Source organism: Pongo abelii, chromosome 1 (genome assembly GCF_028885655.2).
Source record: "Pongo abelii isolate AG06213 chromosome 1, NHGRI_mPonAbe1-v2.0_pri, whole genome shotgun sequence".
NCBI classification, from domain to species: Eukaryota; Metazoa; Chordata; class Mammalia; order Primates; family Hominidae; genus Pongo; species Pongo abelii.
Window position 1 is genome coordinate 65,194,636 of NC_071985.2, and position 19,287 is coordinate 65,213,922.

Consider the following 19,287-nt stretch of genomic DNA (forward strand, 5'->3'; position numbering starts at 1 on the left):
AAATACATCCATTCATTGGCAAAAGGCAATTCATAGACCTCGTTCATGAAATTCCAAAAGGTTTATTGCAGGCACATGTGAGTGTGACAGCCGACTGCCTAACCCAGCTCCTCACAGGCACACTGGAGTCCAGGCATCCACCCATGACACCATGAGGCCAAAGTTCCTGCTTCGAGCCACCTTTTTATTATGCCCCTAAATACACATTCCCTCCCCATCAATCATGCCTTATTATTTTTTTGGTTGGGGTTTTAAACAAGAAAAAGTCCAATCTCTGAGAGGTACGAAGACATAAAGCTCTGAGAATGCCTTCCAGCAGGGAAGTGTGGAAGGCAGATCTTATGTAAAATCATAGTGTGCAATCTAATATCCTTTTCCTTTAGGGGAGGCAGGAAGGAGAGAACTTTAGATACCAATTATTTTGCCTTTCATAAAGAACGTGTCAGAGTCCCGAAGTCTAAGATTCCAACTCAGTATTTTCTTGGATTAAGAATTTGAAAATATTTCTTCCTTTAAAACTCAACATGTTTAACAATGTTTCTTTTCTATGACTAGTAGAGATAGAACACTCTTAAATTCTTGCCCAGTGTCAAAGCAGGACTTGTAATCCACATGCCAACCTGCTTCACAGGCTATGAGGTAAAGTTTGTAAGAGGTATCATCTCTGTTTTTTAGCAGGCTTATGGAAGAATCTTGCCCTAAGAGAAAAACAGGGATGAGGCTGGGAAGAGGATAAAGTTATAGCAGGATAAAGTTATAAGAAGATAACAAAGCAGGACGACATCACATGGGCCCAAGAAGGGGGCTGCATCATCCCTGGACCTGCTCCTGGGGGCTGTCGGATTGTGGGCGTGGCCGCTTTAGATGCCCAGATGAGCCCTGACACAGAGGTGCTTCCTCACATTACAGTGAGGAGAGGATGGGGCCAGTACAAAGACTGAAGAACCAGCACTCCTCCTGGGTCCGTCTTTGCTAAGTTGAGTCATCCCAGCCCAGGCTCAGATCATGGGCACTGTGGACGGAGAGAGACCTGTCTTCCAGCAGGCTTCTGTGTGCGTGGCTGCTGCAGTTTCTGAGGGCTGACCTAGTTTTCTCATCTCTGGACTTTATACCTTCTTTGTCCCTAAATAGACCACAACACCACTCTGTGTTCTCTGCAAGCCTGGGGCTAGGAAGCATCGCTGAGGTAAAGGCCTTTTTTAAGGTTCTCTGCCAATAACAAACACGTCTTCAATTATGAGAGCAGTACTCCATGATCCTGAATCTCTGCCAACCAAAAGAAAGCTGTGCACACACTGCTGAACTTTTACAACTCTACAACTCAGAGGACATAAGGCGTGTGTAAGCCAGCTGTAAATCTCGTTGACAGTCTTGCCCCACCCACTGGCCACTAGGCAGCTGGATTTCCAATTTTACCCCGGACACGGCCAGCCTATCAACCCTCTCTGCTTAATGCTCTCAGTTCATTTCTCATTTTTCTACCTCCACTCACCAGGCCACTTACCCTCCCTTCCTCCTTCCAGCTTCCTGAGCCCTACAGAGATAACAACTGGCAGAGTGCACCAGCACATACATTGGATTATCCGTTTCATTGTGTCTGAGCCAATCTGCTTAATGTTCAGATACACATGGGGAAAAAAAGGCAAAATATTTTTGCTTTAGATCCTTTCAGAAGACATAAAAAAATAAAGTACAAACACGAATCACTTGACAATTTTATGATTAAAACCAACAAATGGAAAACAGACAGTGTTGGGTGTTGCTGACATAATCAAGCATTTCGTGCGGACCCACTCAACCACCCCATTTCTTGGATCTATTTCTGGATGTACCAAATGTGTCTGAAGGTGAACTCACTTTCGCACGTCAAAGATGTATCCAGTGTTAAACACCGGAGCCAGAACCCAGGTGAAAAGCTGCTGGTTCAGGGCAACACCACTTCTGGCTTTATTAAACACTCAAAAGTCAGGTTCCCAAGAAACGCTTGGATCTATGCACATGTGTAACATGTCAAAAGTGTTAAACATGACCATGAGAAAAATGACATGAGCATGTTTCATCTTTGGGTAGAGGGTGGTGGTTTTCTGGGAAGACACTGTCTGAGACACAGAGTAGAGAAGTCAAATGGAAGACGTTTAGCATGTGCTTAATTCTTGCTTGATAAGAACAAGAAATCCCGGAAAAGGTCACCACAGAACAGTGAGCGAAGTCCCCAGTGAACAAGTTTGAGGTGGGGCTTAGCAGTTCGTTTACAGTTGTGGAAAACTGTTTTAGTCACTTGGCCAAAAACCATATGAGGGGAGGCAACCTGAAACCCTAGACTACTTGACCGTCCCTGCATTTTTCTGCTTGAAGCAGGATAAAAAGCCTAAAATTTTGGCTGCATCTCTATTTATGTAACAGCCACAGCTGCTCCCCAAAATAGCTGCTGTTGGCCAAAAGAATTACGGGATTTTGTTGCTAATATGTGAATCTATAGTCAATAGCACTCTGCTAAGTTTCCTTCCCCTCCCTTTTGCCGTCCCAGGTCTAAAAGGAGATAGGGAATCTCACTATTCACACATCAATTGTGCCATCAGTTATGTGGATAGATTTTAAAATCGAGGCTCATCTTTTCGGCAAGAGCAAATTAACACAGAACATCTTAACTCTCCACCTTCTGCGGGTGGCAGTGTGGCTAATATCAAGGCCCTTCAAAGTCACAACCCCAAAAGAGAGAAACATACAGTGCTCTTGTGTTTTTTGTGGGACAAACCCAGACCCAGACTGCTGGCATGGCATTTAATAGGATGCCCTCCCCTGAAAGTAACAAAGAGAACCCTCGTCAAAGCTATCAAACACATTAAAAAAATACAAAAGTTATTTTCTCCTTTTGATTGCTATTTACTTGTGACAATATTTGTTAAAAATATCACTTCTGTCTTTGAAAAGAGATCATTCTCTTCATATAGTATGGAAAAATAAACTCTGCTGAACACTCAGTCAACATTCCCCACCACTGCCAGGGGATTTTGGCTTTCACATCTCCAAATATCATCATCAGCATAAAAGTATTATGTTTTTGAGTAGGCAAACACTTTTCCTATGTCTAGTGTGCTGGAAGTAAGAGAAAAAGGAAGTGGCAAGGCTCATGTAGCATTTTGAAGGGGGAGAGTTACGAAATAGGATGGTTTATTTGCTAACAAAATGAAATGTAACAAGGTGGTTTCAGGCCCTCCTAAAAAGTCATAGGATGTCCCCTCACCTCTTAGACCACTTTCAGTCTTGCTAATGCTTGGTAGATTCTTAATGGAAGGGTAGGGAGCCCTTTAGGCTACTTATCAGTGTCAATGCAAAGGAGGGCTCAACTTCTGCACCCAGGATCATCTTAAAACACTGAGCTGGATGAATGGGAGAAGACAAGGATCCATAAAAACAGTAAAATGTTTATTTTCTTAGAAAAAAAAGTGAGGAAGAGGGATTCAAAATGATTGTGATCACACTTCCATCTGCATCTGAGCAAAGCCAATGTTGCAAGCTTAATTCTTGATTAAGATACCTATTAAATCAAACAACCTGCCACTCACTCCTACGTCACTTCCAGGAGTCACATCACAGCATGCTTTTAATTGATAATAGCTTCTCTACTTCTTCTGAGCAGAGAAACAGGCTTGGCATAGCAACCATTCCATCTCCAAAGCTCAACACTGCCAGTGAGAAGCAAGGCTCAGTCCATCTCTAGACTGCGTACAAGAGATGGGGAGGAAGGAGAGGGCAGGAGATGCTTGTCTTAGAAGCAGAACCAGTTTAGAAGAGAAGTTTGATATCTGAGTTCCCCACTACCTCATCTTATAGAAAATAGGTTGGAGAGCATCTGTAAAACCAACAGTATCTTTAAGGTGAAATTGCAGAATTTTGCTGCATACCTGGACACAAGAGAAGTGAAAAGTTGCAACAAGTTTTAACTAGCAGCAACAAAGAAAGTTCGATAACAGTTTTTTTTGTTGTTTGTTTTTAGCAATATTCCTTTGCAAGTTCATTAAGAAACACTGTAATTTAATGGGGCGTACAATATGGAACGATCTTCTTTTGCTATAGTGCTGTTTGCTGAATAGAACCGACCTTTGCAAAGATTTCAACTGGGGTGTAACCTATTTACACAGTAGTAGCTCCTGGTTTGAGTGGTAAAATTGGTGCTATGTGATATCCTCTTCTTCCGAACAGTAATCCCGACCCTTGGAGGGAAAAAGAAAAAAGAGCATGTGAATGAGAAATTCAAAGCAGAGCCTGAAATAGTTACTTGTAATCAATTTTCTCTCAATATATGTTTCCTTGCAACAGAATCCAGGCTTTGTCAGTGATAGCTGGCACAGGGGTAGCTACGTCATAAATACATGTTAGCCAATTTATAAGCTATATATACTTCAAGGCATGACAGTTTTACCAAGCCCCAAATAAGCCCTTACTTTATGTTGGTAAGAATTTATATTATAATAGCCGTATTCAAGAGTCAGCCTTTCACTAAGAAATTACCAAATGGCCAGTCCATTCAGGAGATCAATTTCTTATCAGGAAGAATGAACAAGCCACATTCTACAGCTACATCCCTGTGCCCGAAAATCAACATTCTACAGAGAGCATACAATCCAGGGATGTCTGAGTTTAATTCACTCTAAAACGTATTACAAAAAACAACAAACAAGAATCCTTAAACACGCATAACAGGTCTATGCTTGGTATGTGTGGGATGCACAAGAAAGGCAAAGATGCTTCTGATTCATTTGCTAACAAAACAGGTTATCTGAAGCTCTAAGGACTATGTACAATGGTTATTTGTGAACATATTTTATCCTCTCTCCTCTAGGTCATAAACTCAATGAAGACATGATTGGGGCTGGGCTTTAAGGATCCACATTTAACCAAGCTGGCTTGTCTTGGTCAAAACACATGACTCTCTTGGTCTGTAACCCATCACAGGGCACCTGCCCTGCCTGTGTCCGATGTCATAGATAAGGGTTTTGTAAAAAGTCAGGTGTTATTATTATTTGTTTCCTTCAACTTTTTCTTTTTCTTTTAAAATACACACTACATGTTTCATTTTTTTTGGGGGGGAATGTTCTTTTAAAAGCAGAACTTATTTCTAAAAGTACCAATACTTAACGATACTAATAATAATTTTGCATATAACTATTTCTCAGATGTATTAGATGTTTTTTGGACACATTATATAACAGAAATATTTTACATTTTCCTAATATTTAAGCATTACCAAAATGGATTATTTTGTGCCATGTGGCTGGGTGCTAATCTTGACTCTGTGACCTCCTAGCTCTGGGATCCTGGTAAAATTACCTCTCTGTGTCTCAGTCTCTTCATCTGTAAAATGAAGAGAACAATAGTACCTATTTCACAGAATAGTTGAAGATTAAATGAGTTAATAGTAATAAAGTGATTAAATCATTTCTGGCACATACTTTTACACATGATGTATATGTGCCCATGCCCGTGTGTGTTTGGCAAATTACAAAATACTGCTGGCTGGACACGGTGGCTAACGCCTGTAATCCCACACTTTGGGAGGCCGAGGCGGGTGGATCACCTGAGGTCAGGAATTCGAGGCCAGCCTGGCTAACATGGTGAAACCCCATCTCTACTAAAAACACAAAAACTAGCTGGGCATGGTGGCGGGCACCTGTAGTCCCAGCTATTTGGGAGGCTAAGGCAGGAGAATCGCTTGAACCTGGGAGGCAGAGATTGCAGTGAGCCAAGATCGCACCATTGCACTGCAGCCTGGGCGACAGAGTGAGACTCTGTCTCAAAAACAAACAAACAAACAAACAAACAAACAAACTGCCACACAATGAAGTCTTCAGGCCTGTGGAAGCAGGCAGGGCTGCTCACTCCCATGCCAACTGGCCCCAGATTGCTTGCTCCTTTAGAATGGGATTCACCCCTTAGCATGTTTTGGTTCTTCCACCATCAGATTGCTAACTCCCACCCCTACCGCTTGCAGAGTGTCTGAGTCTAGTGTCATCTCTAGGCTTGTTTTACTTGCTGCACAAAACATCTCCTGAGCAGAGAAGCTGGGTAACCAGTCATCCTGACATGAGGAGTGTGTACTTGGCAGTCATCCCATGGGCAGCCTCCCTGGTGACACTGCCCAAGCAGATGCCATCCCTAGCCTTGGCCCAGACCACTCAGGAGACATGCTCTGAGTCACACACTGGAGAGCTAGAAAGAACTTAAAGGTCCCTGGCCACTGGGGATTTATTTTTTAATCTGGGGAACAAGACACATACAAATGTATCCACAGAATGCCATAAATATCAGATGATGCTCTCCACAGATCCCCAACTCACGAGGCTCAGAGAGGAAACTTACAAATGGACCCAAGTATTCAGGTGGAGAGGAAAGGTAGGGCTCATGGAGTTTTCCTGAAGGTTTTATTAGGAAAGGAAAGTGGACATCTCCAGTGTATATATGTACATATACACTGTTGTTTGACAGCACGCAAATTGCTGGGCTTTGGTTTCCTGGGGATAATCACGGTCTCCATCCCATAGGGTTATGGTCAGGATTAAATGGAAAAAAATATAGTGTCTGGCAAGTAGTCAATAAGTGTTAGCTAATGCTACTATTACTACTACTGCTACTATTATTGTAATTGTTGTTATTATAAACTCTGTGTTTGTTCAGTCCCCCTGGCAGGGGAATAGGGACCTCCTCCCTTAGTGGCTGTCAGGTGAGTAAGGACTGTGACCATAAGCTGTCATCTGATAGGTGTCAGGGAACTCTTCCTCCCACCTCAGCCTTGTACTCCAGACAGGCCAAAAACCGATGTACATGAATAAAACTTCTACAGCAGAAACCGAAGTCCCTCTACTACCTATGACTAAATGAGGCCTCAAATCAAAGCAAAGTCTCAGCCAGCTAGTGTGGAGTTTAGAGGGTGCTTCATCCATGAGGAAGAACTTGGAAGGAATGGCAGACAGATACACACACACACACACACACACACGCACAAACACGTGTGCACACAACACGCATACACACGTGTGCACACAAACACACACGTGCACACATGCACACACATGCATACATGAAAGGTGGTGTTCTCATTGTCTTCAATTTGGTAAATGAGTTTCTGGGTTATGCAGCAGAAGGACCATTTCAAACCACAGTAAAGGTTCCCCAACCCCACCTTTTGAGGGACAAATACAATATAAACCTTCTTTGTAAACACAAGACTCTGCAACTTTCATTTCCCAAGCATTGGCTACTCTGAAATTATTATCATTACTGGAGCAAGAAAACAGCATTAGCTGCTTTGCGGATATTATTTTATGTACTATTTATATCAGTCCTGCAAGGCAAAGAGTGAAGCCCTGATGCTTGTGGGGGAAGCTCAGAGAAGTGCAAGCCCACAGGGCTGCTCCTTGCCTTTGTTACAACTGCAGTGATTTGATAACTAAATTCAAATTCAATTCAGCTTCATTTTTATTATCACCTGTTTCAGCAGCACTGAGAAGCAACTGCTTTGGTAACAAACTTTGAAATCAAAACACATTGAAAGTAAGACATGGCCAAAAGCCATATGGCCATCCAGTGCCGTTGTAATAAAGGAGGCCTGAGAATGGTGATTACCAGAGGTGATTACCTCGTGCAAAGGATAGTAGGCTTGGGGCGAGGATGAAGAGAGGCTGGTTAAGAAGGAATAAATTCTAGTGTTCAACAGCACAGTAGGGTGACTAGAGTTAATAGTAATATATTGTATATTTCAAAGTAGTGAGAAGATTTGAAATGTTTCCAACACAAAGAAATGATAACTCTTTGATGTGATACATATACTAAGTACCCTGATTTGACCATTACACACTGTATGCATGTATCAAAATATCACATGTACCCTATAAATACGTACAATTACTATATGCCATTTTAAAAATAAATAAATAAGTAAATAAAAATAAAGGGGATTTGAGAGAATTGTCATCGGAGGGGCCCCATCTCAGCATCACAAGGGACCCTATCTGCACACTGGCCCTACTGGGCAGGACAGGGAGCCTGCTTCTGTAGCATGACTTCATGTCTCATTTAGTTTTTAAAGAACTGTGCTAAAAAGAGAACCTGAAGACCTTCAGCTGTCAGAAAGCAGGAAGTGGGAGCCGGGTTTGGGAGATACACAGCAATTCTTCGCTGAAGTATGCCCTTCCCCCTTAAAGGAACCCCAAATGGAAGTCTTTGTCAGGATGCGTTACTCAATTAGAACTGGAGGCTCTTAGTCACAATCCCACCCTTGTGCAAAGGACACACTGAAAGCTGCAGAGAGCAAGATCCCCAGGAAGCCCTCGAAAGCTAGAACAGAAACTCCTAGTGATGGTGACAAAGAAGGGTTGTTTGAAAGAACCATGAGTGCCTTCGGGTGCAGACTCAAAAAACCCCAAGGAACCTTTGCCTACCAAAATTTTTCCGACCACACCCTACCCTGTGTAGAGGCTTCCACGTCTTCTTCAGTTCTCTGTATTATTATCCTCCTGGAAGTGTAAGTTGATGTCAATGCAGAACACACATTTCTAAGGTTCTAGAGTAAGGGGTTTTTGTTTGTTGAAGTGTCTATAAGAATTAGAAGTATTAAGGAAAGGACATCATCCTAATTTTAAATCCTGCTAGTTTAAAGAGCAACAGCTCAAACAGTGACTTTAAGAACCTGTTCCTCCAATGTGCCTAACGTACTTTTCCTCCACAGGTTTAAAATAGACAAATAGTCTAGGCCAGGGGTCCTCAGTCCCCAAGCCATGGACCACTACTGGTCCATGGCCTGTTAGGAATTAGGCCACACAGCAGGAGGTGAGCGGCAGGCGAGTGAGTGAAGCTGAGCTCTGCCTCCTGTCAGATCAGCGGCAGCATCAGATTCTCATAGGAGCACGAACACTACTGTTAACCGTGCTTGTGAGGGATCTAGGTTGTGTGTTCCTTATGAGAATCCAATGCCTGATGATCTGTCACTGTCTCCCACCATCCCCAGATGGGACCATCTTGTTGCAGGAAAACAAGCTCAAGGCTCCCACTGATTCTACATTATGGTGAACATGTAATAATAGAAATAAAGTGCACAATAAATGTAATGTGCTTGAATCATCCCGAAACCACCCCCACCCCGCCCCACTCAACTCCCCACCCATGGAAAAACTGTCTTCCACAAAACCAGTCCCTGGTGCCAAAAATGTTGGGGACTGCTGGTCTAGGCCTTGCCATTCAGTGTCAGGTATGATTCATCATATATGTTTTTAGTATGTTTCTGTAGACATGTATGCATTCAGCCCAATACACACACCCCTCAGACATGTAACAATCAGTGTGAACTGAGTATCCTCCCACTGGAGTAGACTAGATGAAAGTGACTGAGAGGAAGTGTTGAATCTGTTTCTCCATCTGTAAAATGGGGACAATAAAACCTAACTTGCAGAGTTGTGGGAATTAAACATATACATGAAAGTGTTTAGCAAAGCTAGGCACATGGTGGGTGCTTAATAAATTATAGCTCTTATGATGATACTGAAAAATGAGACCAACTGGTTCAACAGGAAATAAAATTGTCTAGGTGAGAAATGGGGCCCACATCTCAATCAGTCAGTTCACATTCAGATCCTCAAAGAAGCCAAGTGCCAGAGGGCCTCGGTGCTTCTCACTCTGTCCTGGCTGGTTTCTCTTGCTCCCATCTCTTTATTTTTATTTCTTCAGAGAGAGTCTTGCTCTGTCACCCAGGCTGGAGTGCAGTGGCACGATCTCAGCTCACTGCAACCTCCACCTCCCGGGTTCAAGCAATTTTCCTTCCTCAGTCTCCCAAGTAGCTGGGACTTCCCTGTAGTTGCCCTAGGGAGAAACAGTCTCTTCCCTTCTCAGTGGTCCTTCCATCGCACCACCATGCTGTATAGAATTTTAGGCAAAATGTTTGCCTCCCTTACTGAGGGGGAAAACATGTTTCTTGTCCATCTTTGTATTTTGGGTACCTAATGGAATCCTCGTGTGGCCCATATCCAAGGGTTGTGAACACTCTGGCTTTGGAGGGAAGCAGTGCTGGGGTGTGGGGGTAGCAGGGTGGAGGCTGTTAAATGGTATTACACAGAAAGTGTCCTGGTACTTTAGTAAGGGAAGAAAACTATCAACGTTTTGCACATCATAATGGAAGATGCAGCCTTTTTAAACAACACAACTGATAGTAAGTTTTGAGCAAAACTATGCACACAGAATAGGGCATAGACCCTGTTACAAGAATAGCTTGGAACTTAGGAGAGGGGCAACAGGACTGCAAAGAGAGGCAACCGAAGTTGATACTAGAATCCTACTGTCCATTATTCATTATTTGTATTTATTTAAGTACAGTTGTCTCCACTTATCCATGGGGGATTTGTTCCGAAATCACCAGTGGATGCCTGAAACCTCAGAGAGTACTGAACTCTACATATACTATATTTTTCCTACACATACCTACCTACCTATATAAATTAGGCTCACGCCTGTAAGCCCAGCACTCTGGGAGGCCGAGGTGGGTGGATCACTTGAGGTCAGGAGTTCGAGACCAGCCTGACCAACATGGTGAAACCCCATCTCTACCAAAAATACAAAAATTAGCTGGGCGTGGTGGCATGCGCCTGTAATCCCAGCTACTCGGGAGGCTGAGACTGCAGATCACTTGAACTCAGGAGGTGGAGGTTGCAGTGAGCCAAGATGGTGCCACTGTACTCCAGACTGGGTGACAGAGTGAAACTCTGTCTCAAAATTAAAAAAAAAAAGGAAGGAAAAGAAAAAAGAATTAGGCACAGCAAGAGAGTAACAACAATAACAACTAATAATAGAACAATTATAATAATATACTATAATAAAAGTTATGTGAATGTGTTCTCTCTCTCTCAAAATATGTTAGTGTACTATACTCACCCTTCTTCTTGTTGACTCTGGGAAACTGAAACAGTGGATAAAGGGGACTACTAATACCCACATAAATCACATGTGGAATCAGGTCCAGTTCTCTTTCCATAATGTTCAGCCGGCTTTTTTTTTTTTTTTTTTTGAGATGGAATCTGGCTCTGTTGCCCAGGCTGGAGCGCAGTGGCACAATCTTGGCTCACTGCAACCTTCGCCTCCCGAGTAGCATGCACCACCATGCCTGGCTAATTTTTGTATTTTTAGCAGAGACAAGGTTTCATCATGTTGGCCAGGCTGGTCTCGAACTCCTGACCTCAGCTGATCCGCCTGCCTTGGCCTCCCAAAGTGCTGGGATTACAGGTGTGAGTCACCACACCCGGCCTCAGCCAGGCATCTTAAACTCTGTCTTTTGCTTTCATCACAAAGTTCTGAGTTAAAGAACCTCATGGGCAGGGCAATGGAGTCAGCAAACAAGTCCGGTCAAGACTCTTGGGTTTGTAGGAAGCAAACATGAAGTTTTGTTAATAAAGGCTCATGACAGAAGTTCATTTTAATGAGGCTTCTTTCTGTCTGGAAGTGTAAGCTGTTATGCTTGTCATAAAGCAGGCTCTTGTTGCTTGGTGACTAGCTGAATGATCACCTGAAGAATTTTTCCTCCGCTCCTTTACCTGTCTGGATGACACTGGGAATCTCTGTTAGTTGCTGGACTGTGCATTATCACCAAACTATATTTCTAATAGCACAGTCACTGAGATAATGCCTTTTGTTGAATAATTTCCTCATTCAGTAAGGCTTTTAAAAAAATTATAATTTTTTTTATTTCAATAGCTTTTGGGGTACAAGTGGTTTTTGGTTACATGATAAATGACACAGTGGTGAATTCTGAGATTTTAGCGCACCCTTCACCCAAGCAGTGTACACTGTACCAATATGCAGTTTTTTACTCCACATCCTCCTCCCATCCTCCCTGTTCTGAGTCTCCAAAGTCTATTATATCCTGAGTCTCAGTTTCTTGACTTACTGTTATCCTTCCTTGACAGCCTTTATCCCGTACTGTGGGACTTAACTGCTTTCTGAGTGGCAAAGAGCATCTTGATTAATGAAGCACAATTGCCCCATCTGCATTCTGGTGCATAAATTTAATAGGCATCTCCCTCCTCTGTCCACCTAACACCCTTTATCCCCTAACACCTTCCTCCATGTTTTACCATCCACAGGCAACCTCAGATCCAAGTTTCCATAAGAATCTGTATGTTTCAGCTCTGTCCTTGAACCAGGACTGCAGGGGCAGATAACCACGTTCTGCAGCTTGAGCATCTGTGCACGACTAGCTAGAACCCAGAATACACAGGAAGAGGAGGATGGAAAAGTGAAAGGAAGGCTATCCCCAGGGGCTGCTGGGCTTAAACCTCCGCCTGCAGGGTTGCAGGGCCCTCCTCCTGTAGGAAGCAGGTGCCTTCCACCCCTTTCTCAGGGCTGGACGTGTCAGAGCCTCTTTAATCACAGAGCACTTTTCAGCAGCATTTTCGTTTATAGTCAAACAACAAGTCATAAGAACAGTTTTAAATGCCAAAGACATACTGAAGAAAAGCAAAAAATAATTAGCTGTGCTGTTAAAGTCTCCTCCCCCGGCTTACTTCATTAGAAAAATCAATCGAGGCATTAATGGCTTTCTCCGTCTCTAATGAGCTTTATTCTAATTAGACTCACGTGTTATTATTTCAGCTGGAAAAAGGTCTCATTTGTAATGAGCAGTGGAGTGTGACAGCCTCTGACTGTTTCTTTGACCATATATAGGAATGATCACCGTGACAATAACAGCAGTGACAACAATCCCGGGATACTGGGCTTTTCATTTCCAAGAGAGAATAAGTATTAACTAAACAGCTTCGAAACCCCCATGAAGTGTTTATTATACCCGAATCCCCATTTCACCAACAGTAAGGAGGATATTTTAGAAGCTTTTTTTTTTTTTGAGTCAGAGTCTCGCTCTGTCGCTCAGGCTGGAGTGCAGTGGGTGATCTCGGCTCACTACAAGCTCCACCTCCTGGGTTCACAACATTCTCCTGCCTCAGCCTCCCGAGTAGCTGGGACTACAGGCACCTGCCACCAAGCCCAGCTAATTTTTTTGTATTTTTAGTAGAGACAGGATTTCATCGTGTTAGCCAGGATGGTCTCGATCTCCTGACCTTGTGATCCGCCTGCCTCGGCCTCCCAAAGTGCTGGGATTACAGGTGTGAGCCACCGCGCCTGGCCTAGAAGCTTTAAGCCACGTACTTTTCAAGCTTTATCTGAGGCTGGCACTTGGATGACTTCAATGATGTTCTTTCCCCACAAGGAGGTGAGCAGGAGTGAGGATAAAGACATGGAGAGAGAATGCAGATGACCACGTTCTCTTGGCCATACTGAACTGATGTCCGAGAGCAGGCCTTGGCAAACTTCCTCTAGGAAGGGCCACAGTAAATATTTTAGGCCTTCCATTCCATATGGTCTCATTGTGATTCAACTCTGCCATTGTAAGCTTGAAAGCGGCCATAGATAAAAGTAAATGAATGAGTATGGCTGAGTTCCAATAAAACTTAATTTATGGACACTGAAATTTGAATTTCATGCCATTTTTCACACGTCACAAAATAGTCTTCTTTTATTTTCTCCCAACCATTTAAATGTGTAAAAACCATTCTTGTCTCACAGGCTAGATGTGGCCTATGGGCCATAGTTTGCCTGCTCTGCCCCAGAGAACAGAATTAACCACCAGTAGCATCAGAGGCTAACACTGTTCAAGGGTTTTGCCCTCTTTAGAGCCCAAACAGCAGGGATAATTTCCACCTTGAGAGACATCTCTCCAGAGCTCTTCTGCAAAAACTGTTCTTATTTTACAAACATGAAAACATTGAAAATCAAAATTAAATGGAAAAATTCATCCCCAACAGCATCTCTTCCCAGTCTTCAAATTTCATTTCAATCTTTGTCCACATGCATGACATTTTTATACCATTTCAATCCTATTATAGACACAGTGTTTTACTTTGCTTTTTTTCACTTAACATTATCTTATAAAATTCTTCCCTGTTGTGACTGATTTCTTCTAATCAGACATATCATAATTTTTTGTGGAAGATTTCCATGCTATTTGTTGGACTTCATTAAAAGGGATGTCTTAGTGTCTTCTCAAGTGTAAGAGTTAAGACTCAAATGCTACCACCTTGCCCTCAAGCCAGGAAACCTGGGAAAACCCACTTGGTAGACTGGAGCCTCACACACCTCCCCCAGGATTCACTTCCTTTTGGACAATGGCTTTAGCAAATCTGGCATTTTAATTCATTTGCCTCTTGACAAAGATGTGCCTTCCAGACAAACTCTTTAGAGCTCTTTGTTCTGAAATAGCTCTCTGTTCCACATATACCCTAGAATTTATATTGAACTTGGATGGAGGTTTGGGAAGACTAATCACACATCTCCTTTCATTACAGTTTTTAACCAGGAAATATCAGAAGCAGTTAGATGAGGATCAGTTTTCTTGCTGGATTAGAGAACTTGGTAGGTCCCCATTAGTCCCTTGACTCACACCTGCTGAGACCCTCTGGATGGTGACTGACTCATCCAGTCACAAGTGGAGAAAGGAGAAGAGGTTGGGTTTGCCCCTTCACTGTTCCATGGGCTGGGCCCCTGGAGAGGGAGAGGTGAGGGACATACTTTAAGTTGGTTCCTTTCTTTCCTCTCCACAAAGGGGGGTGACACTGTTTGAGGGACCACAGGGCTCACCTTCCCTTCCTTTCTCTTTGCTTTCAGAATAGGAAGCACATGCATTTGGCCAGGAAGAAGACTTCAGCTATTGATGGGAGGGCCCTCTCTCTAGAAGGCAGAGAACAATGGACTAGCCAGACAGGCAGGGGAGAGGCCCAGAGGGCAGCAAGGAGTGGGCATCCGGGGCCCAGTGTTGGGGAGAACACTTCTGTTTGGCTTCCTTCCTCTTCTAGGGCATGGCTAAGGTGGCCAACCTGCATGCACCCCAGAAGAGGAAGATAAGTAGGCCCATGGGACTTTATTATGGAGCTTGAGGCTTCCACTGGCCTGATTAACCCATTTTCTGGGAATGAGCACTTTGGGAGGATAACAATCGAAGGAGCCCCAGAGGACACGTGACAGGCTGGGGCCATCAGAACTACTGATTCGTGGGGACTATCCGGCTTACTGAATTATGAAACACAGGTTAAATTAAGGATTTTCACACATTTGGCTAACTGGCCAATAAGAACAGCAATTAATAGAGGTCAGGCAATTCAACTGCATCTGTGGCCATGACTATCAGAGCCCTTGGAAACAGCAGTGATTTCAAGTGAAATCTAAATCAGCAGTGTTTCAGGTGACCTAGAGCAGGGCCCATGGCCCATATGTTAGCACTTCCTGTAGGTTTTCTTCCACCCAAAGCCACATGTTGGGACCCAGGGGAAGGTGTAGCAAAGCCAGTGACCACTGTGTAATCTGCTTTTGTTTTTTCTATTTGACACTTTGTCAAAAAACACATTCCTGTTTTCATAGACTTCTTTTGATTTTGAGAAATTTAAAAGATAGAGAAAAGTATGAAGAATGTAAAGACACTATATTCCCACCACTAGACATAAGAACTAGTAATATTTTGTACCATCTGCTGCTAGCCTCTGCCCTCCTTCTAAGAAATGAAACTACCACCCATTCATTGCTCATCCCCCATCCCCAGGCACAGCAATGTTCATGGGTTTGGTCGGGTTGTATGTTTGGTATCATTTTAGATACTTTGATATTCATGTTATATTGATATAACAAATATGCTACACTTTTATGTGTATGTGAATATTTAAATATGTAACAGATATAAACACATGCCATTTGTAAATATGCCATGTAAAAACTGATGGTGCTTAATAAATATTTGTTGAATGTCCATCTATAAACAATGTATTTGTGTGTTTTTAACGTACATGGTACCATACAATTTTTATCATTCTGCATAATCCTCTCTTCACTTAATAATTGTATTTAAAATCTATAATTGTGACTCTCTCTCTCTATATGTGTATATATATATACACATGTATATACATATATGCACATATATACATACACATATATATCATATATACACATATATGTGTATATATACACGTGTCATATATGTGTATATATACATGTGTCATATATGTGTATATATACACATATATACACATAAATATACATGTATATATATACACGTGTATATATATATATATGCTTGGTTTATGTCTCTTAACTGCTGCATAATATTGCACTGTACGAATATGGAGGATTTTAATTATTCGTTTCTCCATGGGTGGATACTTAGTTTTCTTCCAGTTTTTTGGCTATTGAATAAAGAATGCTGCAGTGAACTTTATTGTAGTTTAATTGATGGTTTTTACTGGTTTGTACTAATATTACTTCTTTATATATTATGCCTACAAATCATTTGATGTTTTAAGTGTTATGAATATATTCCAAACTCGCTCTGGATCCACACCTGGGAATCAGCCGGCCCATTAATAAGGTAGATACTGGCCATGATACTCATCTGGCTCCCTGTGCCTGTTTTCAATTTGTAAGAAACCCAGAAGACAGGCAGGGTATGATTATGCATCTCTAAGCAAGCCTCCAACAATCCATTTTGTAAATATGAGCTTACAATTTTTTGGTACTCCTTTTTGAAACAACTTAGAAAAATGGAATTGAAGTGAGGGGAGTCTAGAAGTGTCTGCTCCAAGAATGCTTTCTCTAGGAACAGAGCAGAATGTGCCTGCACTCGATAGAATTGTGAAAGAGAGGAATAAAGTGCACCAGAAATAACATGATACTTCAGAATAAATTTTTCAAGCAATGTTCAGAACATAATATGCCTCATAATTCCTTCCCAGCTGATATAAACGGGAATGTCTCATTCTTTGCTACGGAGGGTGCTGTTTAGTGGGAGATGAAAAGTTGAGGGTAAATTGGATAAGACATTCTCTAAAGTTCCTTCCAATGCAAAATGTTATTCTTCCAGATTTGAGGTTCCCTAAAGACAAGAATCCTATTTTCTAATTCCTCATTATGTGCCTCTCATGGCCCTGGCTCATTTCTAGGTCCAGAGAACACGTTCGTGTCAAGCTTATTAAATGGATCAAAGAAGTCAGTCTTACAATTTCTATGATTTTGTTTGGAGCCCCTTTCCTAAATTTTTGTTGTTGTTGTTACAAGCATATTTAGGCTGATATTAATATTTTTTTGTTTTTAAGAGACAAAGTCTTGCTCTGTCACCCAGGCTGGAGTGCAGTGGCACAATCACAGCTCACTGCAGCCTTAAACTCCTGGGCTCAAGTGATCCTCCTGCCTCAGCCTCTCAAGTAACTGGGACTACAAGTGAATGCCACCACGCCTGGCTAATTTTTATTTTTATTTTTTGTAGAGACGGTCTCGCAATGTTGCCCAGGCTGGTCTCAAACTCCTGGCCTGAAGTGATCTTCCCACCTCAGCCTCTCAAAGTGTTGGGATTACAGGCATGAGCCACTACACCTGGCCAATGAATATCTTTTAAAAGGCTTATAAAAGCCTTTCAAATGAGACACAACAATTAAGAGTAAAACTTCCAAACAGAAAAAAAATATATAGAGATTCAGCTGTAGCTGTACCCATGCCACTGACTCATTCTGTAATCACAGCTCGAAAGTTAGCATAGGTTATTTAATGGCTCTGTAAGTGTTCACAAGAATCTAACTCCTGAACATGTTTATTATACCACATAGAAGGCAGGTGGATGAATACACTGGAAAGTGTGCGATTCTAATACTCTTTCTACAAGGAGATATTTGTACCATAGGAAGGCACTTGCTCACGCAGGATCCAAGTTTCTAAGTTCTGCATTTTCAGGTTCAGTCTTAGCACCACCCCCCAACCCCATTCCAAATCCTTCCTGTATAAATGGCCTTGATGGTACAAATACAGGCGACTTCAACTAAAATGAAGGCTACCAATTACAGAGCACATACAACATATCAAACACTACTGGAGAGTCTATGTGTATTTTCTTTAATATCCCAGACAAGTTAGTATTATTTGTCAAATTTTATTGGTGAGGAAACTGAGAATCAGAGAGTTTAACTTAACCTGGGGTCACACAGCTGCTGCCAGAGCCAATCCTTGGCTTTGGCCCAGGTTTGAAGCATGGGCTCTTTCTCTTGCACTGTGCTGCCTCCTTCCCTAGGCCTCTATCAGTCCAATTATCTGGCACTGTGCTTGCTCTATACCTGCTATGCTGCTCCAAGTAGAGAGGTTTACTCTAGGAGTCTTCCAGGTCACATTTCCTGCCTTTGTATGCTTCTGTCTCCATTTGAAGCCCAGTGTTCTTATCTGCACCATTCACTCATTCAACAAGTTTCTTAAGCATCTGTTTTGTCCCAAGCCCTGTGCTAGATTCTGAGGAAACAAAGACAAATGAGACCCAATTCTTATCCTTAGGGAGCTGTCAGTCTAAAGTGAGTCCTTTTAGATGTTCTTAAATAACAATGCAGTAGTTACCAAGACTGGTACACTTTCTCTCCCTGTGTGTTCTCTGTAGGGCGGAAGCAACATCCATGACTGCCAAACCCAATGAATGGAAAGGTAATGGGCAGGAAGAGAAAAGGATAGCTGAAGAGAAGACAGGGCAAGGAGAAGCTGAATGGGAACTAGTCAAGGGAATAAGACACACCAACATTCCTGTCTCTGTTACTCTCAGTGGTACCTTGGGTTTCTTTCCTGGTCCAAATACTTGCATCCATGGCAAAATGATACCATTCACTGATTGTGTCTCACACTGCTATTGAGTTCACAGCATTGTTGGCCACACCTGATGCACAGAAATGGCATGGTTTTTATTTGGACTCATGACTATGTTGCATTAGAAACTGAACTCTCCTTCTCTTCTTGCTCCCTAAAGAGCCAGGCTGATAGATTCTCAAGAATTTTCTGAAAATCAAGCCCTCCAGAAAAAAGAAAGTGTGTTGCATTTCTTTTCAGCTTGTTCCCTGATTCATTTTCCTTGACAGACTCATCTACTACTGTTAGCTGGATGGGCATGCAGGATCCTAAAGCCCAGAGTATACACACACTTCACCAGTGGTTCCTACACCAATGTCATCATCATGACGATTAAGAAGTCATCTGCATAAAACTATGCAGTAGAGATAAAACCAAAACAGACTGAGTCACATCCTTGCCTGTTGTAATTACAGCTCTAATTTGGCTGAAGAATCAGGAAAGGTACACTCAGAAGAGAGAGATGGCAAGGCAAGGTGATGAAGGGAGAGGAGACAAAAACAGACTTGGTTATGAGCAAAGCAACTTGGTTAAAATATGTTTACCATGGAGCAAGAA

At 42.3% G+C, this 19,287-nt stretch overlaps 1 protein-coding gene across 3 annotated transcripts in view; it reads right to left on the minus strand.

Moving 5' to 3' along the window:
• Window positions 1–1,703: 1,703 nt before the first annotated feature.
• The window catches only part of C1H1orf21 (chromosome 1 C1orf21 homolog), a 237,879-nt gene continuing 220,295 nt past the window's right edge, over window positions 1,704–19,287 (minus strand). For 2 of the 3 annotated variants that reach the window (XM_054524290.2, XM_054524283.2), the window contains exons 6-7: window positions 11,348–11,393; window positions 1,704–4,214 (exon numbers count right to left, since the gene is read on the minus strand). In XM_054524290.2, coding sequence (XP_054380265.1) covers window positions 11,349–11,393 — 45 coding nt within the window. In that variant the 3' untranslated portion in view covers window positions 1,704–4,214; window position 11,348. The remainder of the gene's footprint in view (window positions 4,215–11,347; window positions 11,394–19,287) is intronic. The other variant, XM_002809698.6, reaches the window with a different exon arrangement.